General features: G+C 36.9%; 3 protein-coding genes across 12 annotated transcripts in view; 1 reads left to right on the forward strand and 2 right to left on the reverse strand.

Annotated features, from left to right (window-relative positions):
- Positions 1-290: 290 nt before the first annotated feature.
- On the forward strand, positions 291-1,467 carry LOC131777107 (neuropeptide FF receptor 1). The gene has a single exon (XM_059093329.2). The coding sequence runs from the start codon at positions 291-293 to the stop codon at positions 1,323-1,325; it is 1,035 nt and encodes a 344-aa protein (XP_058949312.2). The 3' UTR covers positions 1,326-1,467.
- On the reverse strand, positions 1,412-18,056 carry LOC131777112 (gamma-aminobutyric acid type B receptor subunit 2). Of its 9 annotated transcripts, XM_059093343.2 has the most exons (20): positions 17,934-17,980; positions 15,612-15,684; positions 15,195-15,273; positions 12,387-12,624; positions 10,341-10,475; positions 9,755-9,925; positions 9,479-9,586; positions 8,875-8,934; positions 8,579-8,770; positions 8,169-8,402; positions 7,586-7,649; positions 7,199-7,285; positions 6,529-6,682; positions 6,079-6,199; positions 5,860-5,967; positions 5,238-5,360; positions 4,600-4,786; positions 3,757-3,911; positions 2,914-3,072; positions 1,412-2,383 (listed from the first exon to the last, which is right to left on the reverse strand). In XM_059093343.2, exons 4-20 carry the CDS (start codon positions 12,612-12,614, stop codon positions 2,303-2,305), a joined length of 2,367 nt encoding a protein of 788 aa, XP_058949326.1. In that variant the 5' UTR covers positions 12,615-12,624; positions 15,195-15,273; positions 15,612-15,684; positions 17,934-17,980; the 3' UTR covers positions 1,412-2,302. The 9 variants fall into 9 exon arrangements, with proteins under 9 accessions (XP_058949326.1, XP_058949327.1, XP_058949325.1 ...); XM_059093344.2 differs by lacking the exon at positions 15,612-15,684 and having other exon boundaries at positions 15,200-15,273; positions 17,934-18,056; XM_059093342.2 differs by lacking the exon at positions 15,612-15,684 and having other exon boundaries at positions 17,934-18,056.
- A 1,790-nt stretch (positions 18,057-19,846) lies between these two features.
- The window catches only part of LOC131777055 (intermembrane lipid transfer protein VPS13C), a 59,886-nt gene continuing 52,388 nt past the window's right edge, over positions 19,847-27,344 (reverse strand). The window contains exons 102-114 of one of the 2 annotated variants that reach the window (XM_066171788.1): positions 27,073-27,154; positions 26,548-26,661; positions 26,389-26,464; positions 25,867-25,952; positions 25,620-25,697; positions 25,069-25,114; positions 24,491-24,614; positions 24,059-24,128; positions 23,603-23,653; positions 23,163-23,251; positions 22,800-22,932; positions 21,932-22,000; positions 19,847-21,356 (exon numbers count right to left, since the gene is read on the reverse strand). In XM_066171788.1, coding sequence (XP_066027885.1) covers positions 21,312-21,356; positions 21,932-22,000; positions 22,800-22,932; positions 23,163-23,251; positions 23,603-23,653; positions 24,059-24,128; positions 24,491-24,614; positions 25,069-25,114; positions 25,620-25,697; positions 25,867-25,952; positions 26,389-26,464; positions 26,548-26,661; positions 27,073-27,154 — 1,063 coding nt within the window. In that variant the 3' untranslated portion in view covers positions 19,847-21,311. Of the gene's footprint in view, positions 21,357-21,931; positions 22,004-22,799; positions 22,933-23,162; positions 23,252-23,602; positions 23,654-24,058; positions 24,129-24,490; positions 24,615-25,068; positions 25,115-25,619; positions 25,698-25,866; positions 25,953-26,388; positions 26,465-26,547; positions 26,662-27,072; positions 27,155-27,344 lie in introns of both variants that reach the window. The other variant, XM_066171787.1, reaches the window with a different exon arrangement.

Raw genomic sequence — 27,344 nt, forward strand, 5'->3', positions numbered from 1 at the left:
CCTTTAAAAATGAAGGAAAATTAAAAGCATGCCGCCTGTTGTTCTTTTGGAAACATCAGGCTTTGCTGGATTACTCAGTCCAATAGATTGTTTATGATCGAATAGGATGTTAATGATACTCAAGTCATTTGGGAAACCAATTCAGTCCATCACTACACCTGCATGCTAGTGGAACCAAATTTCCACTGCGCGTAGCTGTAAAAAAAAACTTGCCAGTTTATTCATATGTATTTTTAATAGGCATGAGTTTTGTTTACTTCAACAACCACCGCTAAATTTATATAACCGTGATGGCAGCAAACACGGCTGCTAACATCACCATGGCTACAGTTATAGGAGTGGGAATGGTTCTTTCCATTACAGGCAATGTTATCATTGCGTACGTTTTGATCAAACGTTGGAAAATATTGCTCAGAAATCGTCCAACATATCAGTTTATTCTAAACTTGGTTCTTTCGGATCTTGTTGTTGGTGTACTGTTCTGCCCTTTCGAGTTTACCCGCCAGCTGTTCGGCAAATGGATTTTTGGAAAAACCCTTTGTAAGATCATCGATTATGTCGAGATCTCGGCTGCTGCCACTACTGTGATCTCACATGCGCTGATCGCAGTTGATCGATATCGTTCTTTGGTTCTACCGTATCTACCCAAACTTAAACCCAGACTCGTCAAACAGCTAATAGCCTCCTCATGGATTGTACCTGCTATGGTGTCTTCTCCGTACTTGTACATGTACACAATTATCGATCATCCGTTTTTCCTTCAAGATCACTTTCCGCTATGCACACCAACTGCCATTCCAATACAATGGCTCGACAAACTTTATGAAGCTGTTGAGTTTGGCTCACTTTTCTTTGCCCCTTGCTGTGTTATTTGCTGGTGTTACTATCACGTGATCAGGGTTACATTTGGAAGTCGTCCTAATCGTACACCATCGGCAAGGTTACCTATAGCGGAAAAGGCTCTTCGACGGAGCAGGAAACGAGTGACGAAAACGGCCTGCTTAATCATAGTCGTTTTTTTTATCTGCTGGTCTCCGACGTTTCTCCTGGGCATTTGGAGGATTGCGTCTGGAACTGAAAGTGTACACCACGGGCACACACTGTACGAGGTTTCGTTTTTCGGAGCAATTTTCAACGAAGTCATCAATCCCGTCATTTACAGTGTTTATGACCAAAACTTGAATATCAGCGACCACATTTGTTGCCGCCGAAGGGTTTTTAACGAGACAAGCCAAGTCCATCTCCCAAAAAATTTCCAGGGAAAGAATCATCATATAAATGTTATTATAAATCAGGCGCGTGTTGCGGAAGTTTCTTCGCGGTAGATTATTTCATTGTTTGCACTACATTACTGAGACAAAAACTGAACACAAATGAAAAATTATGAACTTAAAACGCTAACTTGTTTTCTTTTCAAAAATTTTACCAAAATAAAACTTCAATAGTAACAGAGAACAGCCTTGCAGCTGTTAGTCGATTTTGAATTACTTTTGCTGTCACTACGAAACAAAATCAAAAGATCAATGAGCAATCAAACGGCGAAGTAAATGCTTTCTTTAGCCTTGGGTGAATAGTTCTCGATAATCATCCTCGGATAACCAACTGCACGTTCTCCTGTACAATTTTCCTTATCGATTCAAGAAATCCCTCGAGGGTATTTTGACATTTTGAGTATAAGCACCCCTGTAATTTAAAATACTGAATTTTAAAAACCCTAATGTGGGTGATAATGAAGGGATAAGAGGTTGCATTTGGCCAATCAGATCAACTTTTCCACAATTACTCACACTCACACTGGCTACGAAATCAGATCCACTGATTGTTATTGTATTTTCATGTAGATGAGCATATGCTTCAATTTCCTGAAATGAATGAACTTCAGACTTATAAAAGAAATCTTTTAGACTGATGTAAATAATTATAAAAAAATCTTCCTTTTTTCACGGTCTATCTGTGATTCTTTTCATGGTCATCAAGAGCACCTTTGAATAACGTCATCGTCACATGCTCAAAGGTCACAAAAAAAATCGCTTATTATGACGATATTTCGATTTAAAGTCATTAAACATAATCTATTTAGAGCACTAAAGGAGCTCGGCACTATACTGTATTGACTTAAAAAGGTCTTGGCGATAAAGTTTTCGTCTTAAACGTACAGGAGCATTCAGCCGTGTAACTGTCCTCCAAACAGTTTTCAAGTTAAATGCATAATGGATCATAACCAATTGTCAATTATTAGTGTTGATGTGATATAACCTTAAAGAAGCATCCATTTATTGGTGTGACGACAGCAACATTAAGTTCAATAATTTTCAGACCATACAACTTGGCTGGGGAACCAGATGCTGGGACACTTTTGATGCCCTCGTTTCTCGTTCCATCTCTGACTGAAACGAAAGATAATGATCAAATAGCAAAGTGTGAGTGGAAAACATAAGCTAAAACAATAAAATTTTCTTCAATTCGGTCATACAAACAGCTGGTTGGTATTTTCAACACGGCTCTGGTGGTTGCTGTAAAATGAATTTCGCCTACTTTAAGAATATTAGGAAAGTCATATGTTTGAACTGCGGATAAAGACGTGAATATGAAATATATGACTTCCATATATTCACATTCGTTTATTCACCCCTTCACGGGTTTATTTGGTACCAAAACCATGACTAGCTCCTGGTTGGCTTGTTAGCTCAGTTGGTAGAGCGCTGCACCGGTATCACAGGGGTCATGGGTTCAAATCCCGTACAGGCCTAAATTTTTTTTCAGGCCTTATTTTCACTACTGCTCAAGTAGTGTTCCTTACTGCGTAGATCACTTTCATATTCACGTCTTTATCCGCAGTTCAAATATATGACTTTCGTATATTCACATTCGTTCATCTCAAGTTTGTTACAGAAATCAAAGGCCATTACTCACCTTTGCTATCAATTCTCGGAGTCGTTTAACCTCCTTTTGAAGTTCCGCACTATTCAAACTTTCACGAAAATTATTTAGGTTTTTGGTTTCGTATTTTATGCCATTTGTTGGGAATCTTTCAATTGCATCTTCACAATTTCCTTTCTTCATTATCCTTATCTGCAAACAAAGAGTGCCAAAAAATCGTACCAAATCATGAAATATCGCCGGTCTAAACTTATCATTTACTTTTATGGGGGTCTCACTGGGGTGTTACCTTTTACGGTTAACGGTTAAATTTTTCAATTTTTTTGGCTGTTTTGCGGCTAAAGGTTAGCCCCATTGAGAGCTTATTTTAAACACTCAGTTACTTTATTTACTTCATCAGTTGTTTCGGAGCTTAAATATAAAGATGAGAATGGTGCTTATCAGGAAGTTCTCATTAGTGCGACGGATAAAAAGAACCTAAAACACAATAACGTCTTTACTATCTATTCATTCTTTAGGGTATTAATATCATAATAGTGTGTTTGCATAGTTTGATTTCAATTGTCACACCATTAAAGACCCTTGGGTCATACAAGCGAACCAAGTTAGAAGGCAACATTAACGATATTTAAAGATCCATTAAAAATGTCTTATGTTACGACTCTTCAAATTTTATGATAGTATATAATGCAAATTTGAGAACAATGTATATATATACACATATTTTTTTTTGTCTCCTCAACCATGGCGCGTGGAGTAAATACGATCATAATGTTGGTAAATACTTCTAGTTATCCGCACAATATGAATTAAGAGACCTTGATACAGTAGCATCCAGAAAAGACAGAGGAAGCCAAAAAGATATTTGATACAAACCTTTGGCACAAAGACGAGGCATAACGTCAAAGTGGTACAAAAGAAGATTGAAATTGTTATAACGTAAAAAGAGAATTCATAGGCCTGCTTGTCGCTGTAAATTGCCAAAGGAACTCCTATCGTACAAACAATAAACACGTTGTACACAGCCATGCCTGTGAGAAATAAAAACAAAAAATTTAACATAATGCTACTACTTAAGTTGTGTTCATTATTGAGAAGATCATTCTCATCTTCATTTAATATTCCGCACTTCTGATATACATGATATTCGTATATTCGTAGTCGTTCATTTTTTTACTTAACGAGTTTATTTCGAACCAAAAATATGACTAGCTCTCAGTTAGCTCGTTAGCTCGTTAACTCAGTTGGTAAAACACTGCACTGATAACGTAAAGGTCATGGGTTCGACTCCCGTACAGGCCTGAATTTTTTTCAGGATTCATTTTCACTACCGCTTAAGAAGTGTTCATTACTTTTTTAATCTTTACATATTCAGTTCACCTTTCTAAAATACGGCACGTACATTATTACACAGCTAAAGAACAATACTCTTTCGTCGTTTTATTCAACACATCATTGTAGGAAAGAGTTCTACACTTTAACCTTTCAACGTCTAATTTCTGCCTACATTCTACCCCTGAATCACACATTAAGGTCGCGAGAACAAAGGAAGTGATCACCAACTAGAGAGGTTCCTGATTGTAAAACTGATTCTCCTTGTCAACACTTTAGAAAGTGTAGAAAACAGTATGGAGAATATGCATACTGATGTTAAGATGCAAAGGGTGGAGCACAATGTCCCTAAAATACTAGTTGCAGTAAATGTTGGTACCAACTGACCTATATGATGCGAGTCATTCAACGCGGCTATCTTGACTTTACGAGTCTCCCACGCTAAAAATGACCCGAAGATGAGTAGAATTCCTTTGAAACCATACACCAAAAGCAACCAAATAACAGTTCTGTTCATTGCACAGTAGTAAACCATAGGCCTGTCAATGACGTCTGCATTTTGCTCATGAACTGCCTATTTTGACGGAAAGTTGTGAGGAGAAAAATAATGGTGGCTCCTGAATTATTGCACTAATAAGGAAGTGGTTATGTACTTAATCATGAAAAGTGGAATTCAGCCAGGGAAAAATGCTCTGTTTGATTTCCAGATTCATTTTGTTCTATGCTAGTCTTGACTAACTCGCGGTCAAGAGACTGGATCAAGTTTTCTGGACCAATCACACAGCGAAGAAAAGCAAAACCAAAACAATCCCAGGTTACCCTGCTAATTTTCAATTGAAAATTGTTCGATTCTCATTAACTTCGATTTCGAAACCCCAAGAGCGTTATTCCACTATTCCCGAGAAATTCGATATTAATAAGTTTTGAAATAACTAGAAGGGGGGTTATCCTTGGAATTAAATGCCCATATGCGATATTAAGTCTCTCAGTTTCATTCTCTCTTGCAGAAATCAAGAAATACCTACCTTGTCTTCAAGATATTTCTTATCCTTTCGCAAAGGATCCACTGCCGACCAAATAATGATGATAACTATGTCGACAAACAGGAATACGAAGATCATTCCAAACAAGTGGATGTCTTTAATCACCTGCAGAATTACAGAAACAAAATATGGAAGTTTAATTCGTGGCTTCTTTAGGATTTTCTTTCGATCGAGCTTTTCCTTAATATACGTTTTTCTATAGTTAATGGTAGTGCTCTCAGCCAAATCCAAATTAAATGATCAGAGCAAGGTATCTGACCGTGGCTATTTTGTGGAATTAAAAGAAAGACATTAATTGAAGGGTACAGAAAAGTCTCAAGAAAGCTTGCAAAATTCAATGATCCCATCCAGATATTTTTCTCACACAATTCATGCAATGAAAAATCAGGATATGGAACGATTCTGTGGCCTTTTTTGTCTCGCATACAGACTAAGACAGACAAACTAGCTTAGTTTAGGGGTCAAGCGAACATTTCTGAGCAAACAAAGCGGCAATCTTCCGTTAAAACTAAGCAAGGCCATCTATGTCTAGAGAAGCTTTATTCAAACACAAGAGAATTGATATCCACTAATCTGAAGAAAATCACGGTAATGCATTGGTTACCCGTCTTTGCACTCTTATCTTCCTTGTGATTCTGTGAACACGCCATGTCTTTGAGAACATTGAACCAAAAGCTACTGTGAAACCGATGTCCAAGGTTATTACTTTGGCCTGGAAATAGTACCAGACATAAAAAATAAGCTCAAAACTAGTAGTTGATGAAGTGTTGAAATAGAGACTGTTTTATCAGAATTCAGTGGATCATTTCAAAATGCTCTTTACGTTGCAAGTAAAGCTGGTAAGACGTTCTCCATCGATGGCGAATAAGACAACAGAAATGTAGGATAAGATACAACCAACAATAATTGCATTGTTGATGTTAGGACTGGACATCTTGATGAACCTATGAGGAGAGCGAAAAAAAGCAGAAAGGTTATCCATGTTAGAAGCCGAGAGTCAACGTCTTCATCCCAGACCCTTTGACTATTTACATTGCCTTATTTATGTCTCTCTTTTATTGAGGTGGAACCGTGATCGTGACATTCAGTTTCTGAGCTACGCGGGGTGTCTCGTTTGAAAGAGCTGGATTCATTCATCGTCCATTCTGGAGAAGAGGGGGAATGAATTTACAGCTGATCTCACTGCATCTCATACAGGTTGGGAACTCGATAGTTTATCAAGGATTATGACTTGGTTTGTACTATTATATTAAGAAAAAATGTAAAACCTTACCTTATGTGTCTATTGGCAACGTTAAAGTACAGAAATCCAAAGCAGACAAAAATCCCCATGCCAGCTACAACACACATAACGATAAAGTTCCCCTCCGATAAATGGATCAGTTTGTCCTTAAAGAGAACCTGGTCGCGAGGGGACTTGTCATCTGCTCAATCAAGAGTAAAATACGAAACTAAATGAAACTGCTACTTTGAGAAACATAAACATTATGTGGCGTTTCTCGTTAAAAGCATTCTCACGTCCTCAAAGTACAGGTTGAAAAAATCTCTGATCCCTTAAGAAATTACTTTGACTTAACAACAACATTCAAGGGAGGACAGTTATTTGATGGAATCTGTCACTGCTTTTAGCTTTGTCTTTGTCCATCCGATTAATTTTTTTTCTAATTTTTCTGATTCAAAGGGGATAATTTTAACACCAAGATTATGTAATTAAAACTATAGATCCCGTGCCCTTATACCAAACGACAATCGCACCTGTTTACCTTGTCCTTTTATTGAAAAAAATACCATATTCTCAAAATGTGCTAGCACTTTCTCGTCTAATACGCGATGTCATGCACAGTATAGGATGTGCAGTGCAGCACTGAGAAATCATCTTAAATGGCATTCACAAACAAACTTTATTTAACTATTTGTTAAAAAATTAAAACTTTATGACATACTTCTCCATTTGAACTCCATTTCATTGTAAAAGGAGAGAAAGTCGGGTTTTGTAGCGTCGTGAAAGGCAATAGGATCAAGTACACTTCCTATAAAAGTACCAAAGATCTTAATGTCAAAATTGAACAAATCTTTAGATTTCTGGCTAGTGAACATGGTAACATTTGACCATTTTGTAACGAATTTTAACTCGATCATAACTTGTAAAAATAATTTTTTTGTTAAAAATACGCAATCGTGTAGACCCATTTTATTGTTTTGAGACTGATGAATTTGATCTTTTAGCTTACTCAAGCGTCTTAACATCAAAAACCATCAAGTCATTTTTTTTCTTGGATTGAAACACTTAAATGATATGATAATTCCGTGCGATGTATGTATTCAGTTACCTCTAAGTTGAAAAATTTCAAATTTCCCTGTCCTATCTCCATTGCTCTCAAGTTGTACCTCACCCTGTTAGGAGTATTTAAAATTTAAAAAAGTACGTTCACTTGATATGAAAAGGGGTAAATAAAGATATGGCTATTCTTATTAGGTGCCATTTAAGCTGCACTCAGTCTGTAGGTGTATTTATAATATATACACCAATGAAATATCAAGTGATCTTTTGGGCGAAAACATGATATCTTCACGCGTGAGAAGAACATGATAGTTTCACACGTGAAAAGATCACTGTTGCTATGGTTGCATAAAAATATCGCGCTTTTCGGTTTTTTCAAAGTGAAATGATTTAATATTTCATAGGTGTTTATATAAGTAATAAATATAAAATTATATGGCCGCTCGGAGATACAAAATTTCTCTTTTCATAAAAAGAGTCGTGTGTATCACATTGGTCTCTTGATCTCCCACTTTCAGCCTGAAGTTTATTCACGATTAGGACATTTTCTAACGGTGAGAAGATTACAGCACCTTCTGTAATTGTTTTTAGTAACTTTTGATATCATTGAGTCTCGGTTTTTAATCACTAACCGTCACCCCTGTAAATCTCGTCGTTAGCAGACTCTCTTTAACAATTTCAGATGCATTATTTTCTGCAAAATCCTGGATGTTCAACAACTGGGATTCGGACAGTTTTTCGATGGATGTCTTTAAAGCAAGTGCCACCAGCCAGGCCGCGTCGAAGCCAAACGGTCCATAAAGTGATGTTTTTACGCTTGTGTTATTTGCAAACTCTTCATACGCCTTGGAAAACTGTTGAGGAGTCTGTGGGAAAACAAAAGAACAATGATTAGAATCAACTTCTTAAGTTGGAATTTGGCAAATTTCTTCGTTATGGAATTTTCCTTCTTCAGAATATAAGAGACACAAAACATTCGCTGTAACGTTTACTTATCATCCACATTGACGTTCATTACTCAACACTCTTACATGTAACTTACCAAACCAGATATCGAGGACACATTATCTTTGCTTATGTAAAGATGGTCAACAGTTATGGAGTACTCCGCCGCTATGTTTACTTGTTGTGCAGAACAGTCAAGTTCTGGGAAGGTTCTTTTCCACCATTCTCGTGAATCTGGAGTATGTATTACCCATCCGTATTTATTACCATACAAGTTGTACTTATAGATCTACTGAGAGGCAAACTGTGTCAGTTGAGATGAATTACTCAAAGCACTTATACATAGAAGCAGGATGGACGTAATCAAGAAATGGCGAAAGTCATTTATTTTACCAAACACATAACATTCGTCGTCTTCTGTAGGAATGCAAAAATGATTCTCGCATCAAGATCCTGGAAAGATAAGACTCGCATAAGGTTAGGCTTCCCTAGAAGTACTGTGCTTAGAAGACGTAAGGCAACTTGAAAGCTCACAATCGCGAAAACTCTTAGCAATCAACAAAATTCGACGAGGCCTTCTTAAACCGGTGTAACATACGTCAATGTCATCGTTTGTTTTTAATTGATAAAATATGAGTAATCTTTTCTGCAAAATGCAAACACATCCCTTCCATGACAATTTCTAACACGGAGAAATTAAAGAAAGTCAGGGTTGTGGTTCCATGAACAACTTTTTATTTACAGTGGCCTAGCGAAGAAGAGCTCTCCAGCCGGGCACAATCAATCTTTTTTCTTTCGTGGTTACACGAGGTGACTAAATAATTTATCCTATCGGACGTTGTGCGTATGTATAATTCGCCAAAGAACTAAAAAAGGACAAATAAGAAAGAATTCTGTGGTAATTCATAGCCAGGTGCACTTGGCTATCTACAATAAAATGCACAATTTGTCCATAAAAAGTGAAACTTGTAGAGGGAAATCTTTGTCGCCCCTGTACCTTGATGTGCTTCAATTGGTTCTCGGCATCATTGGTGTCCCCGAAGCTCCCGTACGACAAGACAGTAATGTTGTTTCTTTCGCATTCCTTCTTAAGATTGGTGGCAGCCTAGGAGATGACCGAAAAAAAATGTTTTTATGAAGTTATGGTTTTAAGAAAGATGGCCTCCTAAATTGCAGTAGATGGGATTGATTGTTAGGCTGCTGGGAGGGTAGCCTTTGATTATTCTGAACTAGTATTACTAAGTATAAAATGCCACTCCTCAGTCTATCTCACCTTAATATACATGTCTCTGCTGTAAAACAGGATCGATACTCGCTTCCAATTAAATGCCTTTGCAAGAGCCACAAAAGTGGATTTGGATGAGGATATAGAGGGAATTGTGCGAAAAAAGTAAGGATACGTCACAGGGTCGGAAAGGTCTCCACTCTCAGCTGAAGCTGAAATCTAAATGAAACAGAACTCCAAAAGCTGAGTTATGAATACCTAAGCTATTTAGATCTTTTATTCTCTAGAATACCTTGAATTAAGGGAGGGAAATTTCCTCTCTACGTTAAATATCTCTTGAAATGAGTTGTATACACCTGTTGCATAGATATGTAACGTTAAGTCCGTGCTCGAGCCAAGTGTCACATCCAATTCCATCCATCCAACTGTCCCTTATTATGGAGCGACTAGCAGTATCACAACTCCCACCTTGGATGGGATGCCAATCCATTGCAAGGTTACCCCCCCCCCCCCCTTCCTCCTAGTGTTTTATCAGGGTCCCTGACTATTCTCAAGCACCCATTTATACTCTTGGGTGGAAAGAGGCACAGTGATAGTAAAGTGTTTTGTTAAAAACATCGATCATAGGAAATACCTGAATCATTTTCCAATACTTTGCAGTGTCTGCCACGGACAATGCCACGTTGGATCTGCCAGGTCCTAAGACAATTGACGGTCTGCCTGCTTTGATGTAACCATAAAGGATTTTGTTGCCCAAGCCGGTTTCTCCCTATATGCAACCAAAAAGAGACTGAGGTACTTAAGACATGTCATGAAATGAATCTATGAACAGTGAAAAACAATTATTGAGCTACGAGCGCTTTTTGTTCCCTTAAGCGTGGCTAATCTTTTTATTTAAAACAGCACTTTTGTTCCCTAAAGAGCCTTACAAAAAAAAGTACACGGAAAGTGTTTACACGATGACGGCTGATACGAAGCTGTGAGATCAAACTGAGATTAAAATGATGGTCATTTGATCTCTGTAACAATTTCCTATCATATGCGCATTAAATATGGTTTAAGGGAAAGCTTATTTCTAGAACCCAAAAAGTCATACTTTGATAATTGTAGCGAATGCCCTCGCTTCATCACTCACCCACGACAGCTTCAAAATCAGATTTTGAACAAACAAAAGGATTGATGATCAACCAGAAAACATAAAGCAACGACTTGTACTAATGGGATCAAAGTGTGTTATATAATCGAACCTTGGCCGATAATAAAGTGGAATTTTGAGTTAAAACGTGATCTGAGTTAAGCAAAACGACACTGAGATAAAAATATTAATTGGTTGTGGTAATATGACTAAGTGGAGTCCAATTTGGTCTGTAATCATACGAGTGATAACAAAATCGGGCGACCACGCAGCGGGAGTCCAATTTGTATATCACGATAGTGTTTACATTGGACGACACGAAGTCCTATAACCAATTAATCATCAAAATTATAATTTCCGATAAAAGAAGAACAGCCAAGTTATGAGAGAAAGGGAAAATTTGCTTTAAAAGACTGACAAAGGAGGCGTAAATAGTTTAATGTCGCTCGGAAGTTGACTACCATCAAAATGTGATTGGTTGATTTAAACTTCAACCCTGAATGCGATTGGCTCATTGAACTATCCGATAACAAACAGTCCGATAACAATTTGACAAGTGAAAAAGTGGAAAATATCAGTTTTTTAAAACAATCAAAATCGAGGAAATTTTATGATTAAGAAATAGAACATTGTCTGGGATCTTAACTGATTTCTAAGTGTGGAAGGTTACAGACTCGGCCGACTACTCTGCTTTGTCAAATTATCCCTATGAATTTAAATTGAAAATTTACTTCCCTCATAAATTATTCACTGGAAACACAGAACACCCAAGGAACGATTTTCTATGACATAAGTTTGATTGTCACATTCTCTTGCTGGAATCTTTAAATACAAATCACGGCAAAACAATCCCTCGCTGGCCCACAGTTTTACCAAACGGTGAATGCCGGGAAATGTCTAGTGCAAGTTACATTTTCCTTTTACGGAGAATGCACGGCATATTCACATTCACCATGGAAAAACACGAGAAAAAAATGGCGTCCGCAGTATGTATTTCGGGGCTTGGAAAACTCATTTGTATACTCTGTTTTTCCTAACAGTTTTACATTGATTATCCAGCTTGGGTTGTCGCGGTGTTAGTTAAGTGTTTTCCTGAAGCGGCTTATTTGGTAAAAAATGATTTTCGAGTTTTCCTAAATGTTTTCCTCCGATTTTCTGGTGTGTTGTAACTCGGTGTTTTCTATGTGTTGTCACGAGTTGGCTAAAATGCGATATTCAACTTTGATTAACACGCCAATAAACTTCCTGTTTTCCTGACCATTTTCCTCGATACCAAGAGTATGTGAACACGATGTCCGAAAGCATTTTCGTATTAGCGGATAACGCCGCGAGAACGTGATATTCAACCTCGGTTTTGTTACGCTCGTATAACAGCGCTTAAAATCATGCTTTTGCATAAGTTTTCTGAAAATTTGTTAATTATAAGGTGGAATACAAGGTGTGAATCATAAAAACTATATTGTGAAAGTGTTAACCTGAAGTTTCTAACGTGTAAATGATGGAGTGTTAGGGTAACGTTTTCTGATAAAGAATTGTAAACCTTACCATCGTGTCATTCGCCATCAATTTCAACTCATACCCAGGTAAAATACTGGAGTCGTTGTTAATGTACTCAAAAGCCATTTGCATTGCAGCTGTGATTCCAGCGCCCCACCAAGCGCGCCTACCAGTTAAAGGAGCCATAGACCCAACATACAATGGTGACTTGACAGATTTTGTTTGTGCAGGAGTTAAGAACAAGAGGAAGATATGAAAAAGCACCCATAAAATCATGATGATACACCTAAAAGAAAAACAATTTTTAAAAAGTGTTAAGCCTATTCGGAACTAAGTCAAATCAAAAATCAAGAATAGATGAAAAATCGTCTCAGTGAAGATTTTAGCTTTACAGAAATTGATTGCTAAAAAAGGTAATGCATTTTATTTCAAGTGGTGTTAGCAATGGAGTAAAAAAAAAAAGTATATATATATATATATATATATATATATATATATTGCGATAGGGGAAAAAACAGAGAGACTATACCTTCATCCCTACAAGCCTGTTTCGTGATTACTCACTCATCGTCCTGATGAGTGAGTAATCACGAAACAGGCTTGTAAAGATGAAAGTATAGTCTCTCTGTTTTTCTCCTCTATCGCAATATATATCACGCTCTACTCCTACGTATCGAGCACTGTAAAACGGAAAAATCAATACACAGACTTCCTATTTATATACATATATATATATATATATATATATATATATATATATATCATACCTCAAACGCATCATTATCCTGACACACCGTGTATTTAAAACACTTTTACAATTTTACAAACTCAGCCTTCGTGATGCCTTCTACACAAAATGAAACGTCTTTGAGGAGACGTGATGAGTGAGTAATTACGAAACAGGCTTGTAGGGATGAAGGTATAGTCTCTCTGTTTTTCTTCTCTATCGCAGTATATATCGCGCTCTACTCCTACGTATCGAGCACTGTAAAACAGAAAAATCAATACACAGACTTCCTATATATATATATATATCATACCTCAAATGCATCATTATCCTGACACACCGTGTATTTAAAACACATTTACAATTTTACAAACTCAGCCTTTGTGATGCCTTCTACACAAAATGAAACGTCTTTGAGGAGGGCCCATATGTTTTGATGATGTTTTCGGCAACTTAGTAATTTTTCGATCTATTTGCATTTTCCCCAGACGCATTCACAGCATTCACTGTTTATGACAAACGGCGTGTGTAACAATCAATAGTAGATCCAGAGCGTTCAAATTACACTTTAAATTGATACGAACATCGCCTGCAACGGACCTCCCTCCAGTGCCATTCAATTAAGTCTCCTTCATGTCTTCTACTTGAGGGTAATTTCTTCTCCGTTATATAACAATCTGTATTCACTTTATCAAAGATGCAAAGGCAAGCACGCTTTCCTTCCACCAACCAAAAATTCATTTCAAATATCGATGTCAACATTTAATATTAATTCAAATGATTTTTAGTTACATCAATATACATTACTAAAATTGTTAATTTGGCGCATTGTCCATTCAGGAAACAGATGGGTTGGGATCGTATTGATTGGATGAGAGCCACGTTTCCATGGAATCGAAGAAAGATATCCTTATTTGAGTAATATATTCTAGTATTTCTCTGTGTATTTTTATCATTGTGCGTTATCATTCTAATAAGCAGCCTTTATATTTATTTGGTGTAGTTTCAATCACGTGCACAATAAAAAACGTGCTCATGCTGATAAAAGCAGGTTTATGTCCAAAGGGAGCATAAAAACGTAAGCTGTAAGGTCGGAGGATTTTGAAAAATGTTTTAAATTTCTGCTACTCCTGGATGGCGCACACCATACTTTGCTTTAGATCGATTATCATAATTTTCTATACTTGGCAACGAAGACCAAATATTTTATACGTCGTGCAGCAGCCAGGGTTTCGCAAAAGTTCACCAGGAAATGCAATCAGGTTTGAGACTTGTGCATGATATTTCACGGAAACATTGCATTGTCGGAGAGTAAAATCTGTTTATGGATTTGTTAATTCAAATCTGGACTCTTCCGAACAAGAGGTGTTTGGACTGTACAATTTTATTGATTTGTTGATCAGGTTTACGTGTATAGAACACCACGTGATTATGGTAAAACGTATTTTATATTACAGCTTTCATTTTAAATTTAAAGTAGGATGGTTGATTATGGAGTGAAATGTGTTTTTGTGCTAGGTGATGGTCATTTCTGTCAACCATCTGGAGACCAAGGTCATTTCGTTTATTTAGTGAGGTCACACAAGGAATACGCTTTAGTCCAGAATTACAGAAATAAAAACATACTTTCCTTGAATATTAAGTTGCAAAGGAAGTTGTTTTGGAGACACATCATGAATAATTGTGATTTACCAAAAAGTACTGTGCGGCAAAGCATACTGTAGCAAAAATATTATTTTGGAATATATGCTATTTTACCGCGGTCGTCTGCGAAGGGTTTTTTTTTTTTTTTTAACAAACATCTATCGTTCTTCCGGCAATTTGATCCTCATGGGCTTTTTTGGTTTTGCTGCTTTATCACAATTACCCTCGCTTTACGATTCCTAAACGACAAACCTCCAAAAGTAATGTTTTTGGTTCATTTACTGGTCGCACATCTATTGCGAGCTATTTTGCCCGTTGGAGAAATATATGCTCTGTTCACCAAGTGCCTGTCTTCAGTAAATTGAAATTACGGGCGGCAGTAGTGGCACGACAAAAAAAAATTGAAAACATAAGGTATGTTAAATTTTGATACCATCTCTGGATGTTTGTTACACGGTTCCTCGTAACATTCGTCAAAACTTTACCTTACTCATTTGACGCCACGTTGTAAAGCTTCTGTGAGGACTCAGTAACGGATCTTTCCCAAACTGTTACAAGGATAACCTGCACAGAATCAAAGTTTGATAGAATATGATAATTTTGAAAAGGGTGAACGACAAATCGATGCTTTATTTATATAGTGAAAATTATCTGTCACGTTTTTGTCAGTTTTGAACAGCATGAAATTTCAGGAAACTTCCCTGAGTGAAGATATTGCAAGCCGGCTACAAATATGACTAAAAAAAACTGCTTTGACCAAGGAGAATACAAAATTTGACCACTTTTTTTGTCAAAAGTAGAGCAGCGGAAAAAAAGCTCTCCAATTACATATTTCTTTTTCGAGACGTGTCAATCCATATGCAAACTTGATAATGACTACATGAATGATAGCAGATCCGAACCTCGTCTTCTGTAGAATTTCGAGGACTTTGCCAAGTTCCCTTTTAATTTCCAATTACTATGAGAAAACTGGAACTAAATGGAAACAAAAGGGAACACAATTGCGTGACAAATGTGAAGCAGGAACAGGACCTATTAGCAATCATACACAAGGATTAAAGAAACAACTTTTAACAGCGAAAATTGACCAAAATCCCATCGTTGATTCAGCAAATGAAAAACTAAGAAATATCAGTGTCATAATCTAAAACGACTTAAAACTTCGTTTTTTTTCCTTTTCAGCCCAGTCCACTTCAATTATCACTCTTTGTAAAAAGCTTTCGTAATGGATCCCTCTTCAAGAGGGCAGATGAAAATTGAAAGTACTGCATACTAAACAAAACGGAAAATGTTTCCCAGCACCAAAATAACGATCAGTTTATGAATAATTGCCTTAAAATTTTTTTGAAAAATATATCAACATTTGTGCGGCTCATGGTTTTTATGTACTATCTGGTATTAAACATCGTCTTTTCCTCGACGAAGACGACGCCATGAAATATATAGTTCCCTCTCTTTTTCAATTTTGGAGAACGATCTGCTTAAAATCTTAACAAATTAGTTTGAAATTTTCAATTCACTGTCTCGCCAGTCTATTTTTTCTGTTTGACCAACCTCATTTTAAATTTTTTTTCTTGGTGAGGACTCAATAGTATGTAAATGGTTTATACTTTGCAAATGATAAGATGTACAATTCCGAAAAGCTCTTAAATGAAAGTGTGTCAAATTCAACCGGCCTTCTTTGATACATGATCCATGACATTTTTCGCGTTGAGGCTTTTCCTTCACGATGATTTAACATGTGCATTTATGAGTAACGCCGACGCCGTCAACACAGAAGCTTTATCCGAAAATAATTGGGAGAAATATCAACAATAAGAATGAGGACACATTTCAAAAAGCCGCAAGAATAACCTGGATATCCAGTATTGCAGAGGTCACGCTGACTTTGCAAAAAACAAAAAGACAACGAAAATTCTGGGGTTCCTACCGCTTCGTTTTCTTCTAAAGACTAAAGGATTCAAAATACCAGAAGAAAAAAAAAACAGACTGGCTGACAGGCAGAGTCTTTTAAAAACCATGCCTTTCGGTCACTGGGATTCAAGATTTATGGCCACTAAATGAGATAGAAATGTTGGTGGATTTTGTTGTTCCCTTTCATTCTCCCAAATATTTCAATTATAATTGGTATGTCCTTCTACGCTCTCAAAGAAAACTGTTGTGTTTATGTCATCTGCATTTATAAGCTTAGTCACTTCCTTGTTTTTGCCGGCAGTCATAACCTAAAATTTCAACTGAAAAACTAGAATAACTAACAACATGATTGCAAATTAGTTTCTCTTCTAATATGGTCAAAATCCTTGTCGCGAAATGCGATCGTGTTCCTGTTATTTGAATTGTTCGAGCCATATTCATAAAACATTGCAGCCATAAATAGAATATTGCAGCAATACACATGCTTGACGCAAAAAGCAAGAAAATCAAACGTCAGACAAAGGAGATGTCTGTTTTAATTTATTCAATTAAGCGCGGGTTACTCTTGCCTCAGTGAAAACAAAGACTAATTCCAATATTTATTGTGCGAATGATGTTGTGTTAAATCGCTTTAGGGTCAAATATTACACCGGCGCCTCTCACATCTATTCTTTGTACCTTATTTTACAGCCGCTGCAGCCACACTGTTAGTTTTTTTGACGGGCACTAGGTTATTACAGCTGACGGGAAAACCGTATTTTGACTTAACAGTGTGCGGCTCACAGAAAAATCGTCCTTCTAAGTTTAAATGAAACCGTCCTTACGGAGGCTATTACCTGAAGGCATCAATTTTTTAGCTAAGATCAAATAAAGCTAAGTAAGAACTTCTGATCTTCAGAGAATTATGCAATGTAAAGTTTCACTTGTAAGCTAAGTGGAGGCCTTGATACTCGCTCGACAAGAACGTTTTAATAAGATGTCCGCCGAAAATTAATCTGGTTTTTGACCGCGAATTGCGTTCGCGGTTGTTCTTGCTTTCTTCAAAAAGAAAAAATGGCTGCAAGTCGTTATGTATTACATTTAGAATTCAACATGTTTAAGTATAGAACCGTAAGACCGAAAACGTTTTCTTATTAACTGAGATTGTTGTAAATGTTGCTGAAGGCTAACCTTTGGTGCGTTAGCAGTTTGGAAATAATCGATGAGCAGCTTGCGAAGGGAGAAAACAAAAATTTTAAAAAGTTGTCGACAGATAAACATGACTGTAAGGAAAGTAAAATATTAAAATTCAGTCTACTGACTTTACTTACGATTAACAGCTGCCAGTGTTCCTCTACCTAATCTGCTGACATCTTTTAATCTCGCGGTTCATGTGTGCGGATAGATCATCACTCTTTCAAACGTCTCCCAAACTCAGCTAATGAGACAAATTCTTCGACAATTAAGTGAAGCAAGCATGAAATGGGCGTATTTATAACGAAAGGTACATGCAAATGAGTAGGTACCTCTCGCTTGACAACATCCATCGTTTTCATATTAGTTTTAATTATTTACAAGTAACCATTCTAAAAAGGAAGGCGCCTTTGTTTGCATTTCCGATATATGTTTTCCTTGTTAAATTCCAAATATGTTTGACGACTTCCCTCATATTACACCTTCACCCTGTGAAGATTTCAATTTCTATAACATTTTCAATAACATTTCCGGTTTGAAATTCAATTCAAAATTCTTCTAAATATCATTCTTCGATCGTAATTTTATAGATTTCAAGAATATTATCCAGGTGTAGGGGTTTTTATAACCTGAACGATCTTTAGATACTCCGATTTAGTTTTTTTTTTTGGAGTCACATCAGCTCTACGGATTGCACGAAATGCCGAAATTTACATTAAGTTTTGATTAGCATGTCAGGTGCGGAAGAAAAGATGGGGACACGAAGGCTGGTGAAAGAATGACACAAAAAACTGATTAAACTTTGGCAGGCAATAAGTACACTAATCTACCATCAAATTATCAAGGAACGTATTCTGTAGCCAAATCTATGGTTTTATTTTTTTTATGCAATAAAAAATTCATCATTTGTTTTCACTTTATTAAATATTGATTTTAAACATTGAGGTAAACCACCCAAAGATTTTGACATTGAAGCAAGTTGAAATCTAGACCGAAAGGTGCCAATTATTTTGTCAGCTGTCGTCTTCTAGGGGAGCACAATCTTCGCAGTCTTACAAAATTAATTCACAGGGTTCATACCGAACTGATTCGCTCCTTTTCCTTGACGTGGAAGAAAGCACAGACCTCTAAACTTAATTGCGCTTTCTCACAATACTAGCAGTGGTGAAAAGTTAGAGGAGCTGAACATCGCGAACTGAAATAAAAAAAAAATTCTTCTCCATGGCTAAGGGCAACCACGCAATAATTAAAAGTCAAAGTATTATTAGCACTTCGCGTTATTTTCCCGGAAGCTTCGCCAAATGATGTTCATCAAATTTATTCGCACCGACTAACATCTTAAAAATAAAATGATTGTTGCTGGAAGACTGTGAAACAAGTGAGACGACAAGTAACTCTTAGCCTTTCCTCTTTCCTTTTCAATTATTTTTTTGTGAGTGCCCGTAGTCAGGTATTGAATTATCTAATTTAACTTTTCTCGTCCTCCATCTATGCCCCTAATCATTCAGCGTTTCTAGTTTCACAGCTGGGCTTTCTCTCCTCGATGTCTCCACGCTGCACCTTGGCTATATTCAAATAATTATCTCCTGTTACCTAGGATATGAAGGAGGACCGAAGCATGTCCTCAGGAACTTATCCAAATTTGAAGAACTTCCGGCAATTCTGTAAAAGCCAAGCAAGAGAAAAAAACTCAAGCCAGCTCTCAAGTTACTTTCAAATTATCGACTTTCGATGCAAATATCACAGCCGAGGAACGCGTTTTCTTTTTATTTTCGTTTTTAAACAATCAAAATGATGATGGTAAATTTTGCATTCGAGTAGGTTTAGGAAGGGAACTGCTCGGCCGAACATAATTACTCTTTTTTGTGACACAAACAGTTACAAGTGCAGTTTACACGGGAAAACAGTTCGATATATTAAGCACCAATAACACTAATAATTCATCTGTATTTCAACATTTGAAGCAAGTGATTGCAACCCCACTTATTCAAGTGGACGGGTTCTGCGTTCATTCAACACTCGATTTTTAAAACAATGAACAGCTAACTGCTTTTGGATGAACACATTTAGGGCATGGCTGCCGCTTTATTTCGCGGTTTTTTCCAATAACCGCCATTTTCTTTCACAGTTACAAAGGATGCGAGTATCTGCACCGAAAACACCAAATAAGAATCAGTATTTAATGTATTTAGAAATATAGTTTAACTTCTTAAATGGCATCGAAAAGAAAATTAACTCAAATAATCATACATCTTTAGGGGAAAAACAAGATGACTTTGTTATTTGATAAAAATGAGATTCCGATCGTAGGAACCTATAAACCGGACAGTTATAAGCAGTAGCAGATTTCGCTCTCTGACAAATTTTACGAGTCCGACTAGCCACTTCTGGCTAACACTGAGCGGCCTCGCCAGGTTTCTTAAATGAAAAAAAGCATTAAATCTTATGCCGACATTTGAGAGCAGGTATAATACTTCAAATTAAATTACAAAGCAAAACATCGTAATTCTTATGCTCATACGAGAAATATAGTATTGTTATCAATTTATGCAAAAAAAACAACAAAACAATAACCAACAAAATAGTAGAAACTGGAAAGTAATAGAAGTAACTGGAAAATCAGACTCTTTTCAAGAGACAATGATCAATCATATATACAAGATAACTTTAAAAATCTTTCATGTTCCAAAAAAATAACCTTCTCTCAGTTATAACTTCAAGTAAATAAGTTGGTTAATTTCTTTTTTCATTTCTTCAATTCTCAATCATAAATAATTGATACAATACTTATTATTTATATGTCTACTGTGTCTAAGACATGAATATTATGGTCGGTACACACAAAGCAAAATATCACTGAGTCAAGGTTTTGCCACAAACCCCTCCATGTGAGTTACTTCCCAAGAAAATTGAGGAAACGCACGCGAATCTCCTGGACAAATTTTGTCGCAAAACTTTTCACAAACATTCAGTTCACACGAGGCGAACTGACGCTGCGGCTTACACGTGTGGCTTGTCTTCTTGTCTGTACCGACCTACTAATAATGTCTCAATCTCTCAATCATCTCATGTAATTCATTTTTGAAATAATTGTTCCTATCTTAACTCTAAATGGTCGTCGTGTCATAAATTAATCAGCATTGAAACTGCACGAATACAACCCATGTAATGATTACCTTTCGTGGTAATAGGATGAGTATGATTACAGACCGAATCGGACGACACGAAGTACTGTTACCAATTAATCAAGACTATGGCAAAATTTGAGAAAGAAACTACACATCGTTTTCACGTTTTCATATGACGCTGTAAATACAACAATGACATACCTAGATTACTTCTGCATCAGATGACTAACCGACTAATTCTAGATAAAACTTTTTCATTGAATTCAGTTCTCATGTTGGTGGGGTAAGAGTGTGGAATTTTCTTGAACACGGTTGCTGCTCACGCAAACTGTGTCATCTGCAAGTCTAGCCACCACTCTTGACTTGAAATGGTTACGATTCAAATTTTCATCGAAAGTGACGAATGTTGCTGTCAATCTTGGTTTTAAGAGTCTGTATGAGTGGAAGGACAATTTCGGTTAAACACTGCATGTCTCCAAAGGTAATAAAAATAATAATAACGATAATAATAATAATAATAATAATAATAATAAACATAGTAACACTGGTAAGGATTATGATGACGTTGACGATGATAATAATGATAACAAAACGGGCAAAAATAAAAGAACAAAGTAACCAGCCTAACTATCCTCACAAACGTGACCTTCTTGTATGACGTATCATTCATTAAGAGGGTCTCAATGGGGTTAAACGTCAGCCGAAAAACTGCCAAAAAAAAGCCGTTAGGTGTAAAAATTTAACCGCTAGTCGTAAAAAAGGTAACCTTCTAATTTTGTTTCTTTCTAAATTGCGTCATTTTGTGTCATTCTTGGTTAACCGTTAGCTGTAAAATGGCCACAATTTTAACCGTTAGCCGTAGAAGCCATCAACCCATTGAGATCCTCCAATAAAAACAGAAACCTTTATTGCTGTTAAATTTTGAATGATGAATAGATATATATACTATAACAATAGTTATCTGCCCTCAATATCTGTATATGAAAGTTATTTAGAGCTCGACTGACCTCTAGTTCCATCCTGTTTGAAGACACAATGTCGTGAGTAGGAAGTGAGGGAAGACTTGTTGAATGATCCTGCTGGTAAAGTTGAGACAAAAAATTACTGTCATAATAATGACTTTTTAACAACCACAGTAATATCAATTAACTAAAATGAACAAGACATCAAAATAAAATTAAAAACAAAATGTAACAACGCAAAAAGAAAGCAAAGCGAGAGCCTGAGCCAGACAGACACTAAAAATAACTTAATATATCTGCAGAAACAAAACAAAAAATACAAACAGAAAGGCGTAATTTAATCAGTTCCTCTCAAATAAAGGAAGAGTCCACTGAAATAAAGTTATTCGGACTGAAAGATCGTTATTTCTTTAATTTTCCCTACAGGGTGCCATACTTTCCCTTGTAAACTAGATACGAAATGTGTAATAGTAAGAATAAAACCTCTCGCCGACAAGCTTGTTTGTTCCTTTAGCTACTAGCTTAACAATGTATTAAAATTGCGAGGAAATGCTGACTAAACGAATGTCAATATATGAAAGTCATATATTTGAACTGCGGATAAAGACGTGAATATAAAAGCGATCCTCGCAGTTATGAACACTACTTGAGCAGTAGTGAAAAGAAGGCCTGAAAAAGGAAAGTTTAGGCCTGTACGGGATTTGAACCCAGGACCTCTGCGGTACCCCGCAGCGTCCTGCTCATTAAGAATCTTCAAGACAACAGTTCTTTTCATGAAAACCTCGTAACTCAAAATTCTCAAAAAGATATATCGAAATCAATACGGTGAAAGTAATCTTCAATGAATTCTTCGAGCTGAGCCGATCCGTGAGAGAAAGAAGCAAAAACAGTTTAAACTTCTAAGAAACTGTACCTTAGAAGACTGTTCTTTGATAACCAATGCGTTTTCAGTAAGCAAAGGGAAACCAACAACATCCTCGTATAAACAACTCCATCTCACTTCCCAACTATGCCAAAACTTCCTTTGATGCAAATTCAATATCCTCCTAAAAATAACAAGAGCAGACATTTGATTTAAAGCTAAATAACAACAGTTCTGCAACCTCTCGCTTTTGAGTGAGTTTACTTAATATTTCACCAGGTTAAAACAAGTATTTAGAATTCAGAACAAATTTTCACGGCAGAGGATGAGTTACTTGGAACAACCATCTCTGTATGGCATCAAAGTTATGAGCACGCATGCACACAGGGGATCAGGTCCGAGTAAACAACTCACCTGTCTGTCAAGAGGACCACAATACTATCGTCCTCATCTGTAATGCTCATATGGTCTATATAAACATCGCCGTCAAATTTATCTAAACCCTGGAGTGGAGAAACAAATGACTATCAAATCCAACATGGATAAAACACCAAACTTTTGGGAACTCGGCGTTAAGTCTAGCTCGCAGAGCTCTACGACAAGCATCTTATGTGTTCTGTTGCTGTCGAAACTGCGTACACTTCAAAGCGACTTTTCACCAAGGTCGTTTGATAATTATTCGATAATATTCACCAAGCTTAAAAAATAGAAATTGTCATGGCATAAACACAGGTGAATACCGGGGCCTTAAAAGGTATTCAATTGTAGACGACACGACCAGAACGAACTGATGTAAAGTGCTAGTTAAAACACCGTTAAAAGGTTAATCCTAGTTTGAATGTAATCATCGTTACCTGCAAGATTCCATTTCCTTTGGCGTCGTGCTCTGAGAAAGGCTTTAAAGGCTTGTGGAAACGAATAATAAAAGTACAGGTTAGAAAAATTTCGAGGTGAAAATTTATCTTCAGTGGGTTTGAAAGTGGGATAACGTGATCGATTCAAATGAAAATACACTGATTGCAAGGTTAGGTCGGTTTTTATTGTGGTTTTGTCATCTTTTTCTTTCAAGGTTTTTGTGAACTAAAAGCCTTTTAACGTGAAATTAACAGAGAGTTGAACTTTTTTTCACTCATTCTTTCATGGATGTTTTCTTAAAGAATCAATTTGTCTTGTATAGTGTGTGTGTGGGGGGGTGTGTTTTTTTGTTGTTTCAATAAAAGCAACCTAATTAAATCTCACTTTGTGCAGAAAGAAGAATTTTTCTATCTGACAAAATTACATTATAGTTCACATTCTGTTGCTGTATTTACCATATTGGGGGCTGTGAAACGGGGAATTCTCATCCTGCAGGCGATATCTTCGCCGTTCTGTTCCGCTGATCTGCAGTATATCAGAAGATGAAACCCATTGATTGTGATTCTTGAGTAGCGTTTGCAATTTATGACCTAAAGCGGACTCGTATGTTATTGTCTAGAAACCTCGAGGATGCTCGTTTGACGTATTGAAGTATAACGTTATCATGGACACGTAAAATTTGTAAGTTTGAGTTACAGAAAGTCTGGACAATTAACCATTCCGTGCAGCCTCAGCAGCTTGTGGTTTCTAGTAAAGTTGTTTTCAATTAGTACCGTTAGGCACTATAATTTCACAACAATCAACTCAGGTATTGTGTATGCGTTTAGGTTAAACCTGCAAAAATTGTGAATGAGCAACACGAGAATTTACAGCAGAAAAGAGGTAACCTTCTCACTCCATCAAGAGTAAAGCTGACCATGTCAATAACTCCTCCTGTTGGATGTGTAAGCAATCCAAGGAGGCCTTTACCAATTCCCTTGAAAAATCCTTCCACACCCTCGGAACGGGCACCTAAACAAAATAAATTCATCAAAAGGAAAAATAGCCCTATTTTTCTTTCGGAAGGAAAAGTTTGTGCTTCGTGGGCGTTTGAATAACCAAATCCAAACATTTTACATAGAGATAATCAACACCAAATCTTCATAAAAAAAAAAATCAATCAATTATTAAAATTGAAGGTGGTTCTGAAGTCACCGTACATATTTTTTAAATTGTTGTAGAGAGAAGAGTGTTTTTATGCTAACTGCAGTCTAATGATAAGTCAAACAAGGGGGCGTCAACGAACTCGAAATAAATTTTTTCAACTGACATCCCGGACGTTAAATACTAGGACGTATTCAATGAATACATTATTCAACGAATAATTTATTTCTGCGAGGAAGCCTCATTGTAACCAGCGAAACAGTCACAGTACCCCGCATTTAACAATTCACTTAAACATGGAAAAAATAGAGGAGAATCTTACCCTTTACGGGTTTTACAACAACACCGGACAGTCCAAAGAAAAGACCCTGAGGAGGAATCAAATTGAAAGAGTCAGTCCGTCTGACAAGTCATTGTGACCACCTTCTGGATTTTAATGTCCTTTTGTTTGTCTTTAAGTCTGCATTTGAGGTTGACTTGTATGTCTGTGAGATCTTATTCCTGTTGTTCTACTACAAGATGATAAAGAGAAGGTTCTCACTATTCTCCCCCAGCATCAGTTTCGTCAGAATTCCCTGGCAGCTTAGCAGTAACGAAAAAACCCGATTAATAATAACGACCATAATTTGATTTTTCGATTCTCTCCTTTAACTCCCAAGATCTCATTAGTAATTCTCCTTACTGTCTGCCATACAGTTCTTGTGCTGTTAGTTTGGAGAATTTGGTACTAGATTAACTTTTAGTCCCCTAATTGAAATTTCTCCTTATTCTCATCACTTGCCTGCTTGAAATTGTATGGATATTGTAGGAAGAAATTCTTTCTTAGTCACTCATGGGAGTTAAATGGTTAAAAAATCCGCAAATTCAACTCACCATCAACAGACTTTTTCCTCCCATCAACAGTCCTTGACCAACACCTTGAGGTTGACTGTGCATGCGCAGACGTCGTCGCTAGAAGAAAAAAACACGTTCTTGAATGACAGCTTCGCAATTCGTTCTACGATGCGCGATAGCCAATAGCGAAAAGCTCACTTATGTACATAACTCAACGCCATTAGAATTGTCTGCTTGCTTCCCTCTCTGCTCGAAGCAGATGTAAAACGTGGGCTGAGCTACTCACCATCTGGAAATTTGAGTCGAACGTGAGCGTGGCCACAGCCTGACCCAATGACCCCGTTATGCGCGAAAACGCCCCTGCGGTTCCACCTGCGTAAAAAAATATTTATATCGAAGTGTTGATAACAACATAAAGCAACATTCATTTTTATCTTTGCTTTCATTGTTCCAAGAGGCCTGGCCTGCAGTTACCTTGTATTAATCTGAACGCAAGAGAGTTTGCACCAAAAACAAAACAAAAACAAAAACAAAAAAAGATACCGAGTGTGCCCTAGGGTTAAATACCGCCACAAAGGAAAAAGGTCCGTGTAGAAACTGAAGACGGCATGTCTGACGAGTTCTGTTCTGCATATAACCACATTTTGCCGATTTTGCCTAATATGTAATTAAAAAAAGACCTTATGCAATCCTTCGAGTCAACTAGGAGAGTACGTCACTCAACGAAAAATTTAAGAATGCCACTCTAACACAAAATTTAAAGAAACTGGGTATGTTACGTTATTGATTGTAACCTCGCTTAAGTTACCTATCACATGACCCAGCAAGCTCCTAACACCACGAGCTACACCTTCCGCAAACTCTCCTGGCCCTGCAATGATACCCTAACAAAATAGAAAAAATACCATGTCAGAATTTCGTCCACTATTTTTGTCCTTTCTTTGACGAACGAAAAATCCCAACTAACCTGATAGGGCTCATAAAACAAGTCCTTAACTCCTTTGCCAATCCCTGTAATCAGTGCGTACGGGTTGCCAAGCACATCAAGGCCCAGTACAAGAACATAAACTTGACGCACACCCTGCAAGATGAATAGAACAGGGTTTATTCTAGAGCGCGGTTTGACGGGATTTCCGCGATTTGAAAAAAATATTCCCCCTAAAGCTTACCACTAAGTGTCGAATGGGGCACAAAATATTGCACTCAAGGATAAACATATTTTTTCTTTCCGAATTACATGCTCGAAAACGGGAGTGACAAGATTGATATCAGAGCTACTATATAGCCTCTTAAAGCGTCAACTGCCCTCCTCTTCTTCGTTTCTCCACCGTCTTAAATCTACGAATACGTTCAAACACCTTTTGGGATTCCCCCTTTCTTGAGACCCCTTCTTGAAAAAAAGGACTGAAAAAATTAAAACCTTTTCGAATGAGCAAACAAAAATGTAGATACAACGATACACACTAAGAAATACGTTGCGCTAAATATTTACCTGCATTGTGTAATGCCGCGTGATCTGAGCAACAAGATTCTCTTGAGTCAAAAATGCACTGACTCGCTCGAAATAAGCCATTCTGGGAAAATATTGATCAAATGAATATGTGCAACGAAGAATAAACAAAGCAAAATTTTATATATGACAACCTCCCACAATTCCAAATATAGGAGTCATCCACAAAAATGCTTTTTTATTTGTAAAAGCATAATACTTGATTTGAATAACTGTCCACAATAAAGGCCCGAAAACTGGAAACACAGAATTCC

Source organism: Pocillopora verrucosa, chromosome 9 (genome assembly GCF_036669915.1).
Source record: "Pocillopora verrucosa isolate sample1 chromosome 9, ASM3666991v2, whole genome shotgun sequence".
Lineage (NCBI taxonomy): Eukaryota > Metazoa > Cnidaria > Anthozoa > Scleractinia > Pocilloporidae > Pocillopora > Pocillopora verrucosa.

Coding starts and splice junctions, on each gene's coding strand:
- LOC131777107 (XM_059093329.2), top strand. CDS start 291: ATGGCAGCAAACACGGCTGCTAACATCACCATGGCTACAGTTATAGGA.
- LOC131777112 (XM_059093337.2), bottom strand. Junction 10,476..12,386: donor TGATGGCGAATGACACGATG/GTAAGGTTTACA, acceptor GGTTGCATATAG/GGAGAAACCGGCTTGGGCAA. Junction 8,935..9,478: donor ACCAATTGAAGCACATCAAG/GTACAGGGGCGA, acceptor TTATCTTTCCAG/GATCTTGATGCGAGAATCAT.